The sequence below is a fragment of the Corvus hawaiiensis genome, chromosome 1 (assembly GCF_020740725.1).
Source record: "Corvus hawaiiensis isolate bCorHaw1 chromosome 1, bCorHaw1.pri.cur, whole genome shotgun sequence".
Lineage (NCBI taxonomy): Eukaryota > Metazoa > Chordata > Aves > Passeriformes > Corvidae > Corvus > Corvus hawaiiensis.
In genome coordinates, this window is record NC_063213.1 from 64478766 (window position 1) to 64499920 (window position 21155).

General features: G+C 36.0%; 1 protein-coding gene across 2 annotated transcripts in view; it reads right to left on the minus strand.

Moving 5' to 3' along the window:
- The window catches only part of DTNBP1 (dystrobrevin binding protein 1), a 63526-nt gene that overhangs the window by 36142 nt on the left and 6229 nt on the right, over window positions 1-21155 (minus strand). The window contains exons 3-6 of one of the 2 annotated variants that reach the window (XM_048308420.1): window positions 21015-21065; window positions 20268-20328; window positions 17566-17698; window positions 11215-11347 (exon numbers count right to left, since the gene is read on the minus strand). In XM_048308420.1, the coding sequence (XP_048164377.1) occupies window positions 11215-11347; window positions 17566-17698; window positions 20268-20328; window positions 21015-21065 (378 nt within the window). Of the gene's footprint in view, window positions 1-11214; window positions 11348-17565; window positions 17714-20267; window positions 20329-21014; window positions 21066-21155 lie in introns of both variants that reach the window. The other variant, XM_048308415.1, reaches the window with a different exon arrangement.

A 21155-nucleotide genomic window follows, 5' to 3' on the forward strand; every position in this document is an offset into this window, starting at 1 on the left:
CATCCTTTGCTTAGCAGAGCTTTACCAATTTACAGCACAGTAAATAACAATTAGTGTCCCATTTTCATCAATGCCATTCAAAAACATTTTGACAACAGTGTTGGACAATATCACTCACTCGGTTAAAACAGAGACAGGCAAAGAGACATACAGTGATATTCCTCAGAGGAGAGGATTTACCAGAGTATGGAGTATGACAGATAACCCATAGTACTCATGTACCAGAAAGCTAAGAAATTAAGTTAAAGATAGTAATACCTTTTTTGCCTTCATACCAGGCCACCCTCCACTTTTAGAAGTTATGCAATTGTGACTGCAGAGGCTATAAAACGAAGGGAAATATTCTCTCTGTTTTAAAGAAACTGCAAAATGCTCCAATTGTCATTACTACAAGATAGTAATTCATCATGAATTTAAAGGCTAAAGAAGAATCAACTAAGCAATAGCTTAGATAAGGCAGAATGCTGGCCTTACAAAACACTCATTTACATCAAACTTTTTCAGTCTGTGCCTCACAGAATGCCTAGTTAAATTCTGAATTTTGAAGAAAAAGTGACTGTAAGAAAAATAAAGACTGAATTAACAGTTGTCCAGATAAATTATTCTATTCACTATCCACAGACTAAAGCACCCTTCAGTCACCTACCAGAGACACTGTTTCACAGTACATTTGCTATACCACAACAACTCCTTCTACCCCTTAACAGATGATGCAATTCAGCATTTACTCTTGCATCAAGATCAGACAAAACTCTCTCAAAGATGAAAGAATTTATTTTCTAAGCAGGACAAAGTATTCTAAAACAAGCAAGAGAATGCATTTACCTCCACATTTTCAGAGAACATCCCACTTTTGTAACCAATGTTAAATACAGGTTTTTGAAAGAATGGGCGCTTTACCAGGAAATAAGCTAGAGTGTGATTCACAGTGAAGAATTCTATTAGTTGCAACTTCCTGTAAGAATCTATTTCCTTTCCTGCTTCTCCTTCATCCCTTTCCCAAGCTAGTTTCTCCCTTTCATATCAGAGAAAAAAAGCTACTTTACAATACCTGTGATTTGCAGGTTCGTACCCTAAAAAATTTTTCCTACCCTGCATACTCTAAGCACAGTTACAAGATTCTTAAACACTCTCACAAGTTGCCCTCCTTATTTTGTAATAATGGCACAGTAGTTGAGGCAACAATCACAGGAAATGCTTGTTTTCCATGGACTGAAACAAAACCATACTGGAGGAAACATCTTGTGAAAGTAAGAAGCAAAAAACTACGTTACTTGCACCTAAAATCAGGAGATTTTATGACACTTGTCCACAAAAGGAAAGATGAAACAATTACTGCCATTGTGTTGAAATAGGTTAGTAAACAAGATCGTAATACAGTAACCAAGTGACAATCACTGATTTTGTCTAAACCCCCAGAATTTTCCTTTTCAAAAATCCATCAATATTTTTAAGGTTGAGATGCACTACGATGCTGTCCCTATAACCATATATATAATTGCCATTCATTAAGAAAGTTGGAAACTAATATTTGACAAAAACTTTTTTCCAACACATACCTCTGAAAATTAGAAGTATCTATGATTAGCATACAGTAAAAATACAGATTCAAAATTTAAGGATCTGTACTTCCTAGTATCCTCATACCAATTCAGACTCAAAGACTGAGGATTTTTATTTTACACCGCATGAATTAATCATATCTTGTGGTTTCTCAAAAGACTTTCAATAAAACTTCCATTTAGAATTATATACTAACGTACATGCTTATTGAAACCATGTTGAGCATCAGCAGCATGGAAGATTTTTTAATTTATTTATTAAGTCGAATTATACAAATAAAAACTTGGAAGTTTTAAAATTTTAATCCTAAATCTCATTTATCGGCAGGCTTGGTAAGAACATGACACTAAACTGAAAAGTGGAAAGGAAACTGACTTGTAATGATATTGGAAAAACAGATGGCTTAAGAAGATATCAGTACATTTTCTAGTTGGGTAATTAAGACCTTGCACACAGATGTACAGAAAAAATGTATAACAGTATCACATTTCTCCCCTTTATAAGTAAATAAATATTTTTGTATTTATTGATAAACTGTCAGAAAGAAGATACCTTCTATGTCTTCTCTAAGAGTCTAGAGACAAAAAGTCATCTGCAGAATACACTGAACTCACGTTAAGAATTGAACTACATATTCGGAACACAGACAATATAAAGAAACAGCAATTTGTGAGAGTAATTAAAATGAAAAAGAGTAAACTGAAAACAGTTTTGGAAAAGTGGCCTTCAAAGCAAGGTTAAAAGACAAGCAGGAGGAAACATACCAGGCAATTGAAAACACTCCATAGGGAAATGCTCCTGGATTTTAAAGAGTTTTCATCCAAAAGAACATTCATGAACTGCACAGATGGATGAGATAACCCTTTCCACTACTGTTAGAAGAAAAATACACACCTACCTTGCCTCTGGCCTTGCTACACATGAAAGCTCTTGAAGCCCAGCGTGGGCTGCTCAGCATCTGTCCAGGATTCAAGGAACTCCCATGCTGAGTCTGACCACTAATCAATACAACTACCTGGCATCTGACTATATGCTCTTCGGCTACTAAACTCCAGGTTACTGACAACAAACCTGGCTAGTTACTCCTGGAAGAATACATTTTACCTTTTTACAGTTAACAGTAAGCTCTCAGAAGAAAGGACTGAATTAAGAGGCATATTACAATATAAATAGCTCTTTTCAGTGAAAGATGAAGTTCAGCATCTCTGAGCAAGAAAAAAAGGCTAAAATAACAGGCTACAGTCTAATATAACCAGGCTATAAAGGCATGGAGACACTTCAAAAGTAATCTTATTCTGCATGCAGAGCAGTTTACGAATCCCAGCTTCTTTCCTGAGAGGCAAGAGGCTGTACAGGATCACCCAAGTGATATCCATGAAAACTATCTCTGCCTTTCCAGTTGCTTGTTTTCATAAAATAGATGGGGGGGGGGGGGGGGGAGGGAGACTTAATTGGTCTGTAAAATTCTATACGAGTCAAACACAGTTACCAGTTTTTAAGTTACCTGGAATGTTCTAATGACGACACTGTCTGTGGTCTCAACTTCTTCACTTACAGAAAAGTTGAGATTCAGGGTTTGTGGTGAGAAGATATAATTATGGAGACAACAGGTGAAACAAACGACCTACACTATACGACTTGTCCCACAGAGTAACTGACATGACCAGTTAGAATTACAATCTACTTAGAAGGCAGATACAAATTCCCAAGGACTTTCCCATTCCCCTCAGGCTTTTCATTGCATTGTTGGATTAACCCTGCTTTAGTCACTGAGCAGATGAGATGGACACTAGGAAGATTGCACTGGTATCACTGACAAACAAAAATAAATCCAGAAAGAATAATATGGGAGGACCAGGAGGCAAAACTGTCCTGCTCTAAGTTACTGATATCAAATGGAATTTGATTTCTTTAGCAACAGTAAGAAAAAAAATCTCAGGTTCTACAGTATCTTGCAAAGGGCTGTAACACTAAGATCAATTTCCTAAGTGTAACTAAACATCATGGAATTTAGTTAAATATCTAGGAGACTACAGAAACACCACATTCTTTACAAAGATGTCAGCAGTCAGAATTGACCATTTCGTATTTTATCCTCAAGAAAAGAATAGGCAGATAAGAAAGCAAAAAAAGTCATAAATGAATGTCAAGAACAATTTTTTAACACTAGCTCTAAAAGTAACAGTCAGTAAATTCCAACTACTAGACTCATATATAAACAAAAGACAGTATCAAGACAGCATATGAATGGTAAAAATTGAGGATTAAATTTAAAAGATTTTACAATAATATGTGTTAATAAATGCTGGGTTGTAAATACTATTTACAAAAAAATACATTTGAAGAAAGTATAGATGCTTATCAGCAAATTAATCTAAAAATATTTATGGCACCTAACAAGATCCAACCCAAAAAGTGAGAAATGCTGCATTTCCTCTGCTATGTCTGGTACAGCTAAGTTTTCAAAATTATATATTAAAAAAAAAAAGAATCCTTCCACAGCCTGACTCAAGCTTTAGTAAGCTAGAAAGCCACCAGAAAGTCTCCTCTGGGACTTTCCTCTGGATGTCATCAGAAGTAAAAGCCAAAAAACTGAGAACTCAAAACCTGTGTCACTAGCACAGTGCACAGAAATAATTCAAGTCCTTTTTTTTTGTACTTAGGATTATCACTTTTGTCAATCCCGACACAAAACTGTTTTCCTCATCCCTGAGATCGGTTGAGCACTCCTTTGAGATACTTAGGCCAACTACTACTTTGAAATACACTTGAGGCTGAAGCAATGAAAAGCCTTTAAGTACTGAAAAATCAGTAAAAACTAACACTATTACTAAACTACTGTTAGAATTGAGCAGCAGGCCAGGGTTTCTATTCATTTGAAGAAACACTGAAGAGAGGTCAGCATTCTTCATCATGAAAAGTGACATTTTATCCACTGAAAGAGAAGAACAGAGAACTAAGGCATTTAAATAAAATTGCAATGGAGATTTTTTTGCTTCCATACTCATGCAGATACAGAAGTAGCTGATGTCTGTTTTCCAGAAAAACTTCTACATTAACTTCAGTCCAGCAGATGGAACAGCGAATTTTTTTAACAGAAACGACATTAACTGGCAATCAAGTTAATAAATACAACCAAAACCAAATACTACCCTAATATATTCAGCAGTTTCAGGGTACAGTGAAAGCATTACTCCTAAGATGTTTTGAAAAATGAAACAAATAGTTATCTTCATTAAGAACACTAGGAGTCATCTTCCAGGCACTATCATTCAAAAGGACAATAAAAATGAGGGAGATGGCATTAAAACTGTAAGAAAATGGTAGAAGTGAAATCATTAAAACAAGTGTTGCCCTCTGCTAAGAGATTGACACAGACCATTTACCACTGGAACCATTCCAAAATGGAATGTTAAATGTGGAATAAATGCTTAGCTCCTTCTAAAAGCTGATGCCTTCAGATGTAAGATTTTGCACAGGACAGTTTTTATGCTTTTGTTTTCATCCTGTTGTTATCCAAAAAAAGGGACAGTTTTTAAATTTCTTTTTTTTAAAACTTTTATCTTAGTATGCAACGTCATTGGATCACTAAAACCTACATGTATCAATACAGTTTGTTTTTATCATACAATGAAAATTTTAGGAACCAAAGTTTAAAGCTGACTTTTGAGAACAGAAAATTAAGAGAAGCTACAATTTGAGAAACTACAAAGAATGTAAGAGAAGTTGAAGAGAAGGTACAAACAATTCCACCACCAAAGGCCACCTCCACCATCAACTCCACCAATTTCTTCGAGAAAAAAATGGAATTCCTGCAAACCTGTTTTTGGTAAACAGCCACACAAGAAACTGCAGACCTTCATTTAACTTGTTCATCAATTTCCCCAAAAGCGTTAAAAAGAAGAAGAATGACAGTATTTAAAAACTGGCCAAGCTTTATTCAGTAAGTGACATACAGTACAACCCTAATTCACAGAAACAAGTAAGTACAAAGAGCTTGTGACTCCATGTGCAATCTTCATCTAAAATTCTGAATGTGGTTCCATGCAGCACAAATGCAATTGTGCCAGAGAGAAGTTACAACTTGTATCTTCTTCAGGCACCCTCAACATATCCCTTTGACGTAGGAATGCAAAATCTCCCTCACAGAAGAGTTGCCAATGAATGCATTTAATACTTTCTTTTTTTTAAGCTACTTTTAAAAGAATTTGCTTTAAATGCAAGTGGAAAGGAATTATGAAAGGTCTCAGGAAATAATTCATAGCAAAGAAACACAGAATTTATCAGGAGGCACAGCACAGAGAATGAATTTTAGTGTGGTAATGACAAGCACCTAAGCCCTGTTCTTCTGCCACTAGCCACAATGAACTAATTACATATATAAATAATGCATTTTTGAGGTGAGGGAGGGTACAAAATGATGATTAAGGCAGCCCTGAACCATCTGTTCCTATTATTGGTACAGTAAGTCTGGACAAAGAATGCCTGGTATTAACAGCTTGACAGGATTTGCAGATTATGCCCACTAACAAGCATCACGTAAAGGTAGAGCTAAATTATGCAGGATTGCCATAATGTTTTAACATTTTCTAGGTAATATTATTAAAAGGTGCTGCAGGATACAGAGGATCCAACACAAACATTCAGTCTTTTATTACAGGTCACAAAAGCCAAAGAAAAATATATTTTATTTGCCTATTCAAAAGAAAACAAAGACTATAAGGAGAAGGTAAGCATCAAATCTCTTTGTAACAATGTCATTGTGTCCCTGTATCAAGCAAAAATCATCAGAGAAAGGGCAAAATTAAATCAACTTAAAAGTGACATAAATTATAGTGCACATTCACACTTTGCAAATAAGAGAAAAAACTGCCAAAACCCCCGCAATCTTCAAATCTGCTGTGTGTTCAGCCTTGCCCGATGTTTCCAAATACTGGGAGCACTGACTGGAGTAAAATTCACTAATAATGAAGCAGCACACTCCTTTGGGTTTGGCGTATGCAGACTACTGTAATGCAAGAGTTCTTGCAAACAAAAGAAAGTTCAGAGCCTTCAAACTACAAAAAAAGTGAAGCAAAATTGTCCATGAAACTCCTCCAAAGCTTGTGCAAGTCTCTTCAGGATCAATAAGAATTCTCATTCCGCGTGTCTGCCCAAAGAAGTGCAACAACTGATGGCCATAAAATTAATTCCAGCCAGTTATCACCATGAAAACACTTGCTGCTCATTGTGCTGTATGCAAACTCATGAAAAAGGATAGAAAACATCTTTGCAGCACCAGTGCAGAAACTTATACAGTGCCTCATGAAAACTCAAAGCCAGTCATCCACTGCACATCTACCATGGAAACTGCCCTGAATATAATAAAAGTTCTGCATCCAATCTTGCAAAAATGTTTATTTAGGTACCCAGTTACATGGAGGCGTAGCAGCTCCAAATCTATACCACTAAGAGACTGATCAAAAAGAGTATGGCATGAAAATTTACACTGATGACAATTTACACTGACGAAAATTTTGATGAGAACTATGAAACATGTAGCTGAGATCCCAGAAATAATTCACAGTACACTTAATGTTAGAAAGAAAAACATACTTGTTTGAAACATCTGCAACAAAGGTGCATATACACTTTTTACATATAAAAAATTAAGTTTAAAAATTACATGTAAAGTTTGAAAGGGTTATGAAGGTAAAATTTAAATGTATCACTGCCAGGTGGGAGGGAATCATCACTGAGGATGCTGTACAGTACAGAGTACTGCTCTAGCCTGCCACTTGAGGAATGCTATGGGATCTAAACAAGAGCTACAGATATGGAAAGTTTTTTTTAATTTACTCTTCAAATGTTTGTGTTGGTCAGGGCTAAGATAAGCCACCGTATCTACATCCAAACAACCCTTACTGTTCCTTTTGTTCCCAAAGCAATTAAAAAGAGGAATAAAGTCCATAGAAGAAAACAACAGTAACTAAGACATGTTCTTACACACGTCTCTGATCTACGCAATGCTATTGCCATGAATTTTATACTCTTTTGAATGAGAAAGTAAATCAAACATTCTTCTCCCCCAGAAGCACTGAAGCGCCATCATGGTATGGCAATGCATCCAACAAAAACTATGACAACCTGTCCAACTCCTCACTCACTGCACTAATTAGGAAAGCATGGGGTTACACATTATTTGACCACAAATAAACCTCTAAAATACAAAAATTAGGAATAAATACACATTTAAAGACTCATTTTCTCTTCAAATAAAGCATTTGTTTAAATCTCATCAAGAAGGAAAAACAATAGTCCCACTAAGGTTTGAATTTCAGATTTTTACATTTATTTTCCTTCTATGTCTGTTCTCAAAGCTGACAAATACTGAAAAATAGAGAGGGGTCTTAAACAAGATGTCCTTAAAAAATTAACATTCAGACAATTATGTTTCAACTCAAATAACACACAGTAAAATCTATTCACTCATTTCCAATGACAAGGACTCTGCTATTCCCAATGTATTCCGACAAAATGCTATAGTTGGGCAGCTCCTTTTAATTGCCAAAATAATTAGAGGTTTCTGTTTTTCAAAACATGGTAATCTCTCTGAAATGGACACAAATGGTACCAAGAGCTTCATAGGAAGTGTAGCTTCAGGTCAGAAACATTTTATCTTACACCACAAGGCTGCCACTCAGGGCACATAAAAAGACGACACAAAGTGAGCTCCTGACAGTGCTTCCTAAAGGACACTGTGCACTTGGGGAAGCAAGAATTGCCACATGAGACTAAAGAGGTACAGAAGGTTTTCTGCAATCAGAATATCCTCAGTAGGAGAATGAAGGAAAGGGAAGAAGAACTGTGCTTGAATGAAAAAAGACAGGAAACAAAATGACATGGTTTAATCCTAACATACATCCAAAATTGCACAGACTAACTAGAGAAAACAAGGGTAGAATCTAGACTTCATACAACAGTACTGGTACCCTGATCAATGGATTTAAACAAAAAAAAGAAAATACTAAAATTCCAGAGATAAGCTCACAAAAAAAACCCAGGCCCCCCAAACACCAGGCTTTTAAATAACTTGGGAAAGATCCTGGATTGATGAACCTACTTTGAAATTAGTACTCAACACAATGACAAAAGGGAAAAAAATTGATCTGTTTGAACTGAAATAAAGTTGCTCTATTTAATAGGGAGACTTACTTATTAAAATAAGTTCCCACAGTTACCATTAGCTGCATTTCAGAGGTTTAATGTTGACCTAAAGCACCTTCTTCTAAGTCTTTCATATAGGATTTTTTCAAAAGATTTGAAATACATGAGCCTCTAGCCTAAGCTCTACAGTGACTTTATAACAACATTACGTTTTGTTACGTGCTTAAAATAACCAGAATTTCTAGAGTTCATATTCATCTCAGTTTTCATTCCTATATTGTCAAAATACATGAAATACTTTTTTTTTTTTCAAACACAAAACCATTCAGTCCCTGCAAATAATTTTTTGTGCTAAAGAGAGAGCATAGACTCCTGAACCCTGCCCCCCTTGATTCTTTCAGCTGGTATCACAGTAAAAACCCCAAGCACTAAAGAGAGGAAGACAGGACACAAGTTCCAAGCATACACCACAAATCACACTCACGTCAAGTTAACCAGCTGCTCACTCTTCAAGTACCTACAGTGGCAAGTGTCCTTCCTGTAATTGAGCTAGCACTTAATTTCTTACCTCAATAAATACAGTGGTAATGATCAACCAGAAATTACCTGTATTCTTCCTGTTTTGCTAGCTCTGACCAAATGTAATCAGCTTATAATTACACTAACTAGCTTGCTTAGCATTCTATTTATAAAACTGATTAGATACTACTAAGCAGAGCAGGCAATGGTTTAACACTTTATTTTGATGTTGAAAGCAGAGGCTATGGGAAAGGGAGCAAGGATGGCAGAGAGAACAAAATCCACTCAGAAAACTGTAGAAAGATTATTATTTGGGACCAAATTTGTTGCTTTATACACATTTTAAATTCGTGTTATTTGGTTCAATAGCACATATTTAGAATTTTGGAATTATTGTCCTTAAATATTTAGATTACTCAAGTAGGTCTGAACAAGTGAATATTCAGCCATACTGTCTGCTGTTGACTCTTCCTGGAGAGAGAATATGGAATTGCCCTGACCTGGGAAAGAGAAAATCCAGGCTGCAGGAAAATTACAGACTACTGCTGAGGCCCTGTCCTGAGGTTAAGACAACTGAACAGAATGTGAAAAACTAAAGGGACATGACATGAGGAATTGCCAGATGTGACAGATAACATAATAAGATACTGACAAAAGCCACAGACAGCACCACTAGGGATGATTGGATTTTACAGGTGTTTAAAGGGGAGTTAGGCGAGAAACAGCCAAATTTCACAGCAAGCTGAAGGGGAAGCTGTAAGGTATTGGAGGCAGAACCTACAACACCAGCACTCCTTCAGTAACTGGATCTGTAACACCATAGAAGGCTAAGATTCCCTAGATAATACATGAGGGCCAATAGTGAAAAAGTAATCAGGGGTGAATAGGTCTTTTGGGAAAAGACTGGGATTTAAAAGAACACATAAAAATAGAAAGAGCTACAAAAATGGCAAGAAAGGTCAAGAAAAAGAACACAGATAAGCTAAGCAAAATGTGGCCAGTGCTGTCTGGCACAGTCCTGCTCTTGATCACTACATCCTCATCAGAACTGTGAAACAAACCAGTTGTTCTGCCCTTACCACATGTATCAAACTTGTTTCCACAACCAAGGAGGGTGCCAGGGTGCTTCCCCTGGCTAACAGTAGGACTCCTGCCTGGACAGATCAAGTAACCTGGTTATCCCCATGTCAGTCAACACCAACATCTACCCACCCCTCCCTAACAGGCTGTCAGACACTGTCTTTTACAAACTGCTCAATTCAACTCATTTCCTAATTTATATAATGAATGTAATACTGCTTTTCTTATCTCCTTATATTAGGCTATTTTTGGCACTGGCAGTAATAAAAATCAAGCAACTCAACAGTTTAAGTCATTTAAGCACTTAATATTTTTCTCTTGCTACTTTATCTTTTAGGTAAACCTGAAGCTCACGAGTTCAAAGTTCAGAATTTTCACACATACTGCTGTAAGTTGAACTTCGATTCCAAGAATTAATGCCCTGGTTTTCCAAGTAAGAGAATGGCAGGAGATTAATACCTTTCATACAGAGTGAAAGGCACTGATATGATATGATATGATATGATGGAACTGAAAGGAAGATAGAGGAAAATTCAGTTCCTAAACTGTCAGGTACATGGGAGAAAAAAAAAAAAGAAATCCATAAACCAGGGCAAGGGATTAAAAGAAACATCAATTCATCTGTGCTTATTAACAACAGCCCTTATTCCAATTCTTTGCAGAGAATAATAAACATGACTTCATCTTAACAACAACGTAGTGATAATTTTCCAAACACACGTACTCTTTATTCATCGCTAAGACATTCAATGAATCAACTACAAATTTGCAATGTCCTGACTATTGTTTCTTTAAAAGATTAAAATAGAAGGGATTATACTCTATACGGGGGCAGGGGGGGAGGGGGGGATTACAAAAGGTTTATACTATATGCTAATTTCTATTTATAACAATTGTTCTATTTACCTTTTTGTTTTCTTGTAGTTTTCCAGCTGTAATGTCTGCATACATTTGTATCTTTCCAATTCACACTGCTCACATAGTTCCTCAAGACACAGCAGATGATTCTCCATTTCCTCAAAGTTCGCCTCTAGCTGGGCTATAAGAAATATTTGTATGAATATCAAATTGCATCAACAGACAGACAACTCATCTGAACAGAAGCAGGATTTAGTAAAGGTAAATAATTAACATGGTAATAACTACACACATATAAATGGCTCCAAAAGATAAACAAATCTCAGCCCAAATCCCACAGTAAAGAGTGGCAGCAGAGCCACGTTGAAGGGAGATCTACCTGAGGTTCCCTTGTGGTAAGATGCTGAACCACTCTATTTGCCCCAGCATCGTGGTCTCACAGGTTTGTGGTCTATATTTGAGGAAGAGAAGCATGCAGGACTCACACTTTTCCTTCTTGAGCAGACTGTCAATTTAGCCCTTCCTACACAGTACCAGTCCAAGGAATAAAGCCGTGCTGACCAAAGCCAAGTCAAATCTTCATTTATTCAAATGAAGCAAAAGTAAAGCATACGGGAAGAATTTTAACTTTCACATGGTCTCATGGTAATATAAGTAAATATGTATTTATGTCTCTGAAGACAGACCCTTTACTGATAGCTAAATATAGAGATTTACCTATTTTACATACACGTAAATTTTACGATTAAATCTACCTATTTTACAAACACATCTCTAGATCTCACCTTTAAACATAATTGCTCAGTCTCAACTTCAAATAGATCTTGTCTATGACAAGTCTTGAGAAAACTGATCTCATCTCATAGCTCACACTGCTTTGAGCAGAAATTCCTGAGGTCCCTCCTCATCTGAATTAACCCATGTGAATCTTGTATCAAAGGATTACTCTCCCTGACAGTGATTAGTGCTAAATTTCATTTCTCTCCTCAGGATTCCACAGTGGAAAAACTATCTTCCCAAACCCTGGCCAGCTAGTCACTCTGGGATGGAACTGTGTAAATTACAGGACTATTATTTGTCTTTTTGCCAGGATTTCTCCTATACCAGAGAGAAAGTAAATTGCAGGTGCAAGAATAATTCACATTTTTACAAACAAATAGCAGCCAAAGTTAATGTATTTTGAGTGCTCAAAAGAAGGAAACAGTAAGCTGAAGGCATCAGTCAAATCTTCCATTCTGGATTGGCCATTCTACTTGAAGCCTATCTTGGACTACACATAATTTCAACTTCCTTAGCCATTGTTCCATTATAAATAGCCATCCTAAAAAGGTTCCCCTAAAAAAGCAAAAGTTAAGACTTCATAAGCAAATTTCCTAAGGTAAATATTCATATATTCACCTTACTTAACACGATTTTTTTAGTCTCTAACAAGTAAGATCCACAACAGTAAGAAAGGGAAACATGAATCATATAATCAGCAAATATTTCCCTTAATTATTTGCCTGTATACAGATCACTGAGGGGACAGGGGAGGGACTGGCAAAAAAAATAAAGAAAGGCAGTTGACAATTAATGCAGAAACAAGTCTGAGAGGAAAAAAATGTTTTCAGTTCTACATCTTGTGATGTGGAACATTCATTGTTTACCACATACTCAATTTTCTCTCACAAAATCCTGATGCATTCAAAGTGTAGTATCATGGTTACAATTATAATTGGCAGGCCCTTTCTGCTTAAGAAATGGACTTCTCTGAGTGTATTAAAATCCAAATACTTATATTGTGCTAACTTGCTTTTCAGAATGATTGCTCCCTTATTAATATGCAAAATTCTCCAACACAGCAGGGCCGAAGACAATTTTGTAAGGTACCTATCAACGACTGTTTTTTCCACTTAGAAAACCTACCACCTGCTTTGCTGTATTTGCTATTGAAATAATATTAAAAGACAACAACAAAGGACAGGAAAATAAAGAAGATAAAGAAAAGTGAATTCTAGAGAGCAACTGATTCCTAGCACTAGCATTTGAGCAGCCTCTAGTGGGAATTGCAGAAAACACCGTGCTCCTGAAGAACAGGAATGGACACTAAAGATCTCACCAGGAGGCAACAATCCTGCTTTACTGCAACACAGGTTTCAGAAGTTTTTTTCCTTTCTGAAGTGAAAGAAAAATTGCATTTCACAATAAGAGTTTGAAGACAAGCTCTGGTGCAGTAGCACCAGCTTCAGCTGAGAATTAACATCTCTCTTACCCAAAAGAGAATATATGCACTGTGCATACAAAGGCAATACCAAACAAACCCACAGATTTAATTGATTTGAAACTTAGGCTGTAAAAAACCCCATCTCCTCTAAATCTTTTTCAAATTTTAAAAAATATATTTACCTCTAGATTAAGAATTTTCATGTATAGCAATATGCCACACTTGGTAGAAATAGTATTTTTTATTAGATAGCTGGAAAAAATAACTTGTTCTTTAGGTCACATCACTCCAATTATAGCCTGTATTTCTTACATTACCACAAGTGTAACAACATTATTTGAAGCTTTTAGTTTTAATTCTTCTAAAGTATGTTTCAAGTTTGGTCAGATGACATTACATTGAATTATCTTCCATCAGCACACACTGTTTTTCTTAGTTTACCAGCTATTAGATGTTAAAGTACTTACTGAGAACACAACAACTTCAAATTTTTTTACCTGAAACACTTTCTTTCTAAAGTGTACCGAATTTAAACTTACCACTAATTTTTCTAACTGAAACCTACGTTATCTGTAGTTCTGTATGAGTACAAAATTTGTTAGAATAGCTAAATCACAGCTGTATGTCAGAAAACAGGTTTCCACTAACTTTAGATGTATCTTTCCTGCACTGTCCCAGCCACTCAAACAACAGAAACCATGCAGGAGTATTAAAGACATTTCTACAAAGCTCATTTATTTCCTGACTAAAAGGTAAAAAGCAGAAAGGATGGAAGCAATTACATCAAAGATGTTCCCTCTACCTCTAGGCCACACAGGGGCAGATATTACTAAAAGCTTAAAATGAGCAGTGAAAGACATATATGAACAGAAAGAGTTCAATTTAACTGCCACAAAAAAAGGAAAGAACTTTATATAATTACAGTTCTACTAGTGCTCAATTTTTATCTGTTTTTACAGAAAAGATCTTAAACCCAGCTAGTATTATACCACTTACATGAAGTTAAAGCAGCTTCGTTGCTGCAGCTACATTGCAAGTACCCTAGGATCCTTTTCCTTGTGTATTTAATCCTCAGACATCTCCAAGTTTACAGCACCAAATGTATGCCTTTTATACATATCTATCTCTACCTCTCTGCTGAAGTGTTGTGCCCTGGAGCCTAAGGAGAAATTCCCTGTTGAACACAGCTATCTTTACACTATACTATTTGAATTCCCTGGTTTTATGTAAATCTTCCCAATACTTTCCGGAATTTTCTCAGTAAACGATAAATGCAAATTCTGAAAAAATTAGACTGAATTTTGCAAAGCTAGAGAATGGCAACTTTCATACTCGATACACAATCTGAAATAAAAAAGACTGACTTTCTGCTCAAGATTATAAACAAGGATACTTCTTCTAAGCAGTGCAAAAGGTCCTGCTTCTCCAATGGATTTTCACACCCATCTAGCCCATACTTCAAAAAAACCCCCTAAAGACTAAGAGGCAAAGGCTTTTATCTCCACAAATACACCCCCAGCCTTATATTCTTCCCAGTCCCACCAGTAAAATATTTCCAACCTATGTTGGATCTGTCACCTATGTACAAGACCAGTCTTTCCGAAACTAGTATCCAGTTAATGCTTAACATCTGATCTTCAAAAAAAAAAAAAAGAAAGGAGAAAAACTGGATTTGAATCAATGTTTGTGTGTATTGATTTGCTGAAATCAAAACAGATGTTTGAGCAAAATGCCACTGCTCAAACATAAAACATATTTCATATTAAGATAGGTATGTCAGATATCGGTGAGCAGGTATTTTCTACAACATCTCAAACAAAAACTGCCTTAAGTGACGATTCCAATTTTGCACTTTGAAAGGGCAGTAACTGTCCTTTTCACTTTTACATGAGAGTAATTTTTTCTTCAAAGTTCTCAATAGCAGCTACAAGACGTTGCATAATACAATAATTTTATCAAATGAAGACACAGACTTTTTACTTCAAGTGAGGAATGACTGATAATATGAATATCTAAGCTAAAGAACTTTATAATTGCTAATAAAAATGTGTCTTGTAATACAGAGCAAAAGCTGAAGAATCTGTACATGAGTCATACCAATTTTAAGTAGGTCACTAAAAAGGTTCATTTCCATTATCTGAAATTTCTTTTACCAAAAGCAGCCAGGCTCCTCTATCTACTTTGAAAATGAAAGCATGAATACATTTATTAGAAACATATCATGTCACAAGACAGAACCATTATTTTGTTGAAATGATGAAGGTTAGACAAATTACATCTTGGATGCATAACCCAGCACTTTGCAATTCTATTTCCACTTTTTTTTTTTACAGAATGTTTCACTCATATTGAAAATTTACAGTCAGAGTAATACTCATCTCTTGGAAAACTGAATACAGTTTACATTTATACGAAGCAGTTAGTTAAGAGTTACAGAAACTAGAAACAGTGAGTAGAATATTGCAGTAAATTTCTGTTGCTAGGAGGAACTAATAAGAAACTCCAGATAAACAATAAAACAGATAAAATCTGACACAAAAGGTAAAGCTAGAAGGTTTGGTTCAAATCTCACAGCCCTAGCAGTATACTTCAAAATTCATTAGCTTCCCTGAGCAGGCTGCTGAATGCTTCCTTAAATCCTACTTTTGCAGTATCAGAAATATCTAGAGAAATACCTCTCCAAGAAACTCTACAATCAGAGTGAGATTAATTCTAGTTCATAAAGCTGTATTAGGAATCAGAAGGTAGCCCAAATTCATCAGGATTTACAGCATTTGCCGTTATGAGCTATAAAGGCAATTCCATTAGCTTTCTATTATATTGTTTATCTTTGGGCTATCAGTGGACTGTACAATGATATTAAAACCAGTATTTTAATAAAACATTATATAAATTTTTATTTCCTTAGAATTTTTTTTTTTCAAAAAGCCAATATTAAATGGTTAGCACAGATGATAAAGCCTTATTAAACAAAATGATATAAGAAAATTGTAATAAAAGCTGGAATACATTCCTTGGTTCAGAATAAAGTTATTTATTTATTTATTTATTTATTATCAAAGTTATTACCGGCCTACCTAGGAACAAAAGCTGATTTGTGCATGTCCACTGACCATAGCAGAATGAGAAATTAGCCTCTGAAGACAGAAAAGAACCCTCCTTCTCTTCACATCACATCAGCATGTAAATCCAGCCCACCCCACAAAAAAACAGAGCTGCAATTACATGAGGAATTTCTGCATGCTTCCCAGCTGCAGAAAGAAAGCAGAGTGCAGTCACGGTCCCTGGGGAACTTAGCTACTTAAAATCCATATGCAGACAGCAGGTTTTTTAAGCTTTAATTTGATGCACCTTGTATAAATTTCCATGGAAGCATCAAGAGACGTGCTGTGGACAGACAGGGTTACTGCTTGTCAAATGCTGCATCCCCCTTTCAAGGCTCAGCTATGGTAGAGATTTTCAGAGACTCAGAGTCCCCAACATTTTTTTCCCAATTTAATTTTTAACAGTGAATCAACAGTTTTGTATGAGAGGTTCCAGAATTAGTCCACCAAAGTAGTCACCTTTTCATCTTTAAATTAAATGAACAGGTTAATATTTGATAAAGTTATAAAAACTGCAACCCACCTAACAAACACAAAGTATTTCCTAATCTTAAAAGGCAGCATTAATATTCACCTATAGAAAAGCTGGGTATCCCTTCAGAATATCTTAACCCCATATATTAATTCAAACTATGGAAGTTAGCTTTGGAACCAACAGTTACTCAAAACCAAAGGCTTATGCCTTGGAAGTGTCCCTAGCCAGGTAAATTTCCCCCCATCCCACCCCAAATGATGAGTTAAAACATTATTATATAAAATTACATAGACTCCAAAAGAAGCAGCTATATACATGAGTGTTCATACTATCAAAGGTTTTAACAATTTAATAAGACTTCAAGAATAGCGTTTTTCAGCTGTTCAAACATCTGTCAGAATTATTTTTTTTCAAATAATGACACATACAAAATTTTAACTGCTGGGAGAGCAGCCACTGCTACTTGTTGATCTTTTAAAAAAACCAGTTTGTTTAAGAACTACAGTTTTACCATAGAAAGTAAAATTAAATTTTATAACCACAACATTCACAACAGCTGAACTACAGCCTAATCCTCTGTACTAACTTGAATGCATGTTATGTCTATAAGAACTTACCTAGACTTGCTGTGAGGCATTCCAGATCTGCTAAAAAACCCGGTATTTGCTGAAGCTGATCCTGCAGTTCCACCAGACTGTTCCTTTTCTTCTCCCAATGTGCAGAAAGCATCACAACTTCACTATCGACCAGCTGCAACAAACAGGTCTTTAATTGCAAATTTATTTACCTGTTTATGAGTATCTTGACTAATTTTTATAATTAATACATTTGGAAGCATAAGATCAGCACAGCAACCCCACAGCACTGCCACTTGTGCACTTCTTAAGTAAATACACAACATGCTCAAAAAATCCCCTGTATTATGGAATATTTCTATCAAAATGCATTGAAGAAAAATATGACAGAAAGCTATTTCTCAATATACTAATCAACGCAGGAAGTATTTTATGGATGTTATTAACTGTAAACAAGATGTACCTGAAATTTTGGCAGCAGGGTTGCACTGGTGCACAATAACAACAATGCAGTACTGCGATTTTAGGCATATTTAGATGAACAGTTTAATGTTGCCAGCCATTCCAATTTCATCTTCACAACAAAACTGAAAACTCTGCACGTGCAAAATAGTCTAGAAAATTAAGTAAAAGGAATGACAAAGTTGCCTTTATAATAGTACTGCTCTTCCGCTCTTGTGATAAACTGCAGTAGTGCCAAGTGTTTATGAGCACATTTCTACATTAGCTCAATTTTTGTTGTTTCATTCTTCCTAATTTTTTCTTACATAATACGATAATGAGAAAAGGATACACTGCTTAAAAGTTTTGCTTATATAGGTCAGATTCTATGAAAAACACCAGGATCAAGAGATCTTAGGTAACAAGTGTTTCCCTTACATATAATTGACATGATTCAATTATTGTTTCCCTGCTCTTAATTCCATTACCCACTCCTCCTCTTGCACACAACTACAGCCTGTGGCTGTATCTGCATTCTGAATTCCTCAATTTTTATAGTTTTTATTTGCAGAAACTGAAAAAGCCTGAGCAATGAGCAAAGACGCCCTCAAATTTACAATTCTACCCACTTTAGATCCATTCTTTTTAAAGAACAACTTCTATCTTTTGCAAATTCCCTCAGCTATCTATCCCTGTTAAAAGAACATCCTGTTTCACCAGACAAGTTTTGGAAATTTGTTCCAAAGCCCAGTGAGAAATGGAACACTTCAGAAGACCAAACAGTCGTATTTTAAAAAAGCCAGGTCTATTTTGGAAACTGGGATATGGTATTTTTCTCAGTAAAACAGTAAAGCAAACAAAAAACCCAAACCAAGCCACCATAAGATGGGGACAAACATCACAAACATTTCAGCCCGGAGATAACTGAATGCAGCTGAAATGACAATCATCTAAAAGGACTATTTTGTACATGAAACTGGTAGTTAACATCTGCCATTTAACATGGTAAGACTGTAGGCTGCAATTAAAGCTTGAAATTTTCAGTTTCCTTCTCTATTCAACATTTATAAATAAGACAGCACAAGTAAGAAGAAATAGGACGCTGGACAAGTGCACCTGTAGGTCTTCTACGGTACAGCCAATCTTCTGTGCTTACACAGTTTTTATTTTCCACTTTTATAAAAAAAGTAACAAACAAAACTCCATAAGCAATATATACACTGGCTTATGCCTGAAGTAAATATCTGCATTTCACAGAAAATTTCAGTCTTTTTCAAGTTTTTTGTTCTCATTTTCCCAAGCAGCCATAATATGTGGGAATAAGGTTATATTAGATTAATATATATGAAGCCTCTCATTGCTTTTAGAATGACAGCTTTTAAAGCGAACTATAGCAAGTATTATATTGTGATCACATCATTTAAGAGACTGGCTAAAAAAAAAGATCATTATGAGCAGTAAAACATGCCAAACGGGCAAGGAGAACTCCATCTCCAATGCCTGAAGGTTTTCACTAGAATGCAGGGAAAAGCAGGGCCATTCCATTAGGCAAGAGAAAGAAGAACATAAGGGACTTTCTTTCTTATCATAAATACACAGTGAGTTACTTATCCATTGGAAAACTATACAGAGAAGTCTCCTAAGTAAACAGGAGAGCCAGGAAGTATGTACCCAGCCAAAGTGAAGGTTTCAGCCAGGACAGAGAACCCCACAGCTCAGTCCTGCTCTGAATCATGACCACCCAGATTACACTGCCCCATAAATATGGCTCAAAATTCAAAGCCTGGTGCTGAGTAATGCATTGGTAATACTTACTAGAAGTTTCCTTTCCTTTCATTCCACAAATAAACCACACTACTTGTCACTTTGCTTCCAGGGCAGGAATAGTGAATGAAATGAGGAGAAAACACAAACACTTCCCAAATCTTTTCAGCTGGGCAATCCAATCTTGCTGTCCCTTGTGCACTAGGAGTGGGCAGCGAACAGTGTCAGTGCAACAGCCCTGCCCTGACACAAACCACTGAGGTGCCTCAACCCCAAATACGTTCTGTACTTTCCCAGCCACCCCGCACTGCTTTTAAAGAGCTACAGCAGTAACATGCAACATCATCCTTGCAACTGTTTACATTGCATTATTTCAGGTTTGCATTACATTGTTGCATACATTACTGTGTGAGTGAACAAGGCTGTGTGGGCGCTTACCTAGGGGCCAAGATTAACCCTGTACACTAGTACTAAAAATTTTTGTTTAAAATTATTTACACACTTCAGAATATTTCAAGCATGGCATTATTTTTTCTTACCTCTCCAGCTTTTGCACAATCTTTGGCTCCTTTATGAAGGGCAGCCCAAGCATCTTCATATCTGAAGAAAAGATAAATTACTTTTCTTACTGTGCTCTCCTTACCAAGGAATTCATGGATGTCACTGTACTTTTATTTACAGGTACTACCAGAAATTACAGCTTAAAAAGCTGTGTAAATCTTTCCAGTACTTACTGTTCTGCCAAGACAAATATGCAGTGAGAAATAATGTCTTTTAAAGAAAAAGTGATTCATACTCTTTAACCTGATAGCTGGCATTAAAAGCTAAATGGACCCAGCAATACTCGTAAGACAACACACTGCCTTAAACATTACTTGGAATCCAAGTTCATTAACAAAATGAAAAAAATTAACAGAACTGTAATCATACATATACCCCTTCCAATTAAAAAAAAAAAAAAAAAAAAAAGACAGAAGGATATCAAACATGTCTAAGTTATGAGACCACAGACTGGGGCTCAGTGCTTGCCTCCTTCAACCCTCTGCATTAGAACATGGACTAAAGTCATCTTTCAAATGTGGCTTTTCCTCCAGAATTTCAGTTTCATTAACATGACAGCACTTAAGGCTTGAGGAGCAAGCTTTAAACACATTAGTCATTTGGTAACCACTCCACACTACTAACTGCAGAGCATCCAAGAACCTATTAACAACACTTTGATTTTCTTCTCCTTTTCTCAATCTAATATAGGAAGCAGACACTAATAAAGGACAGGAAGGTCATACCTGCTTAGTAATTCCAGTCCAGCAGAAAACTCTGGCAAACATTGAACAGTTCTGTAAAACAAATTCCAAATATACAAAATCATTAATAATAGAAGGCTGTTATAAAAAATGTGTGCACACAGTTGCACTTGACAGATATGC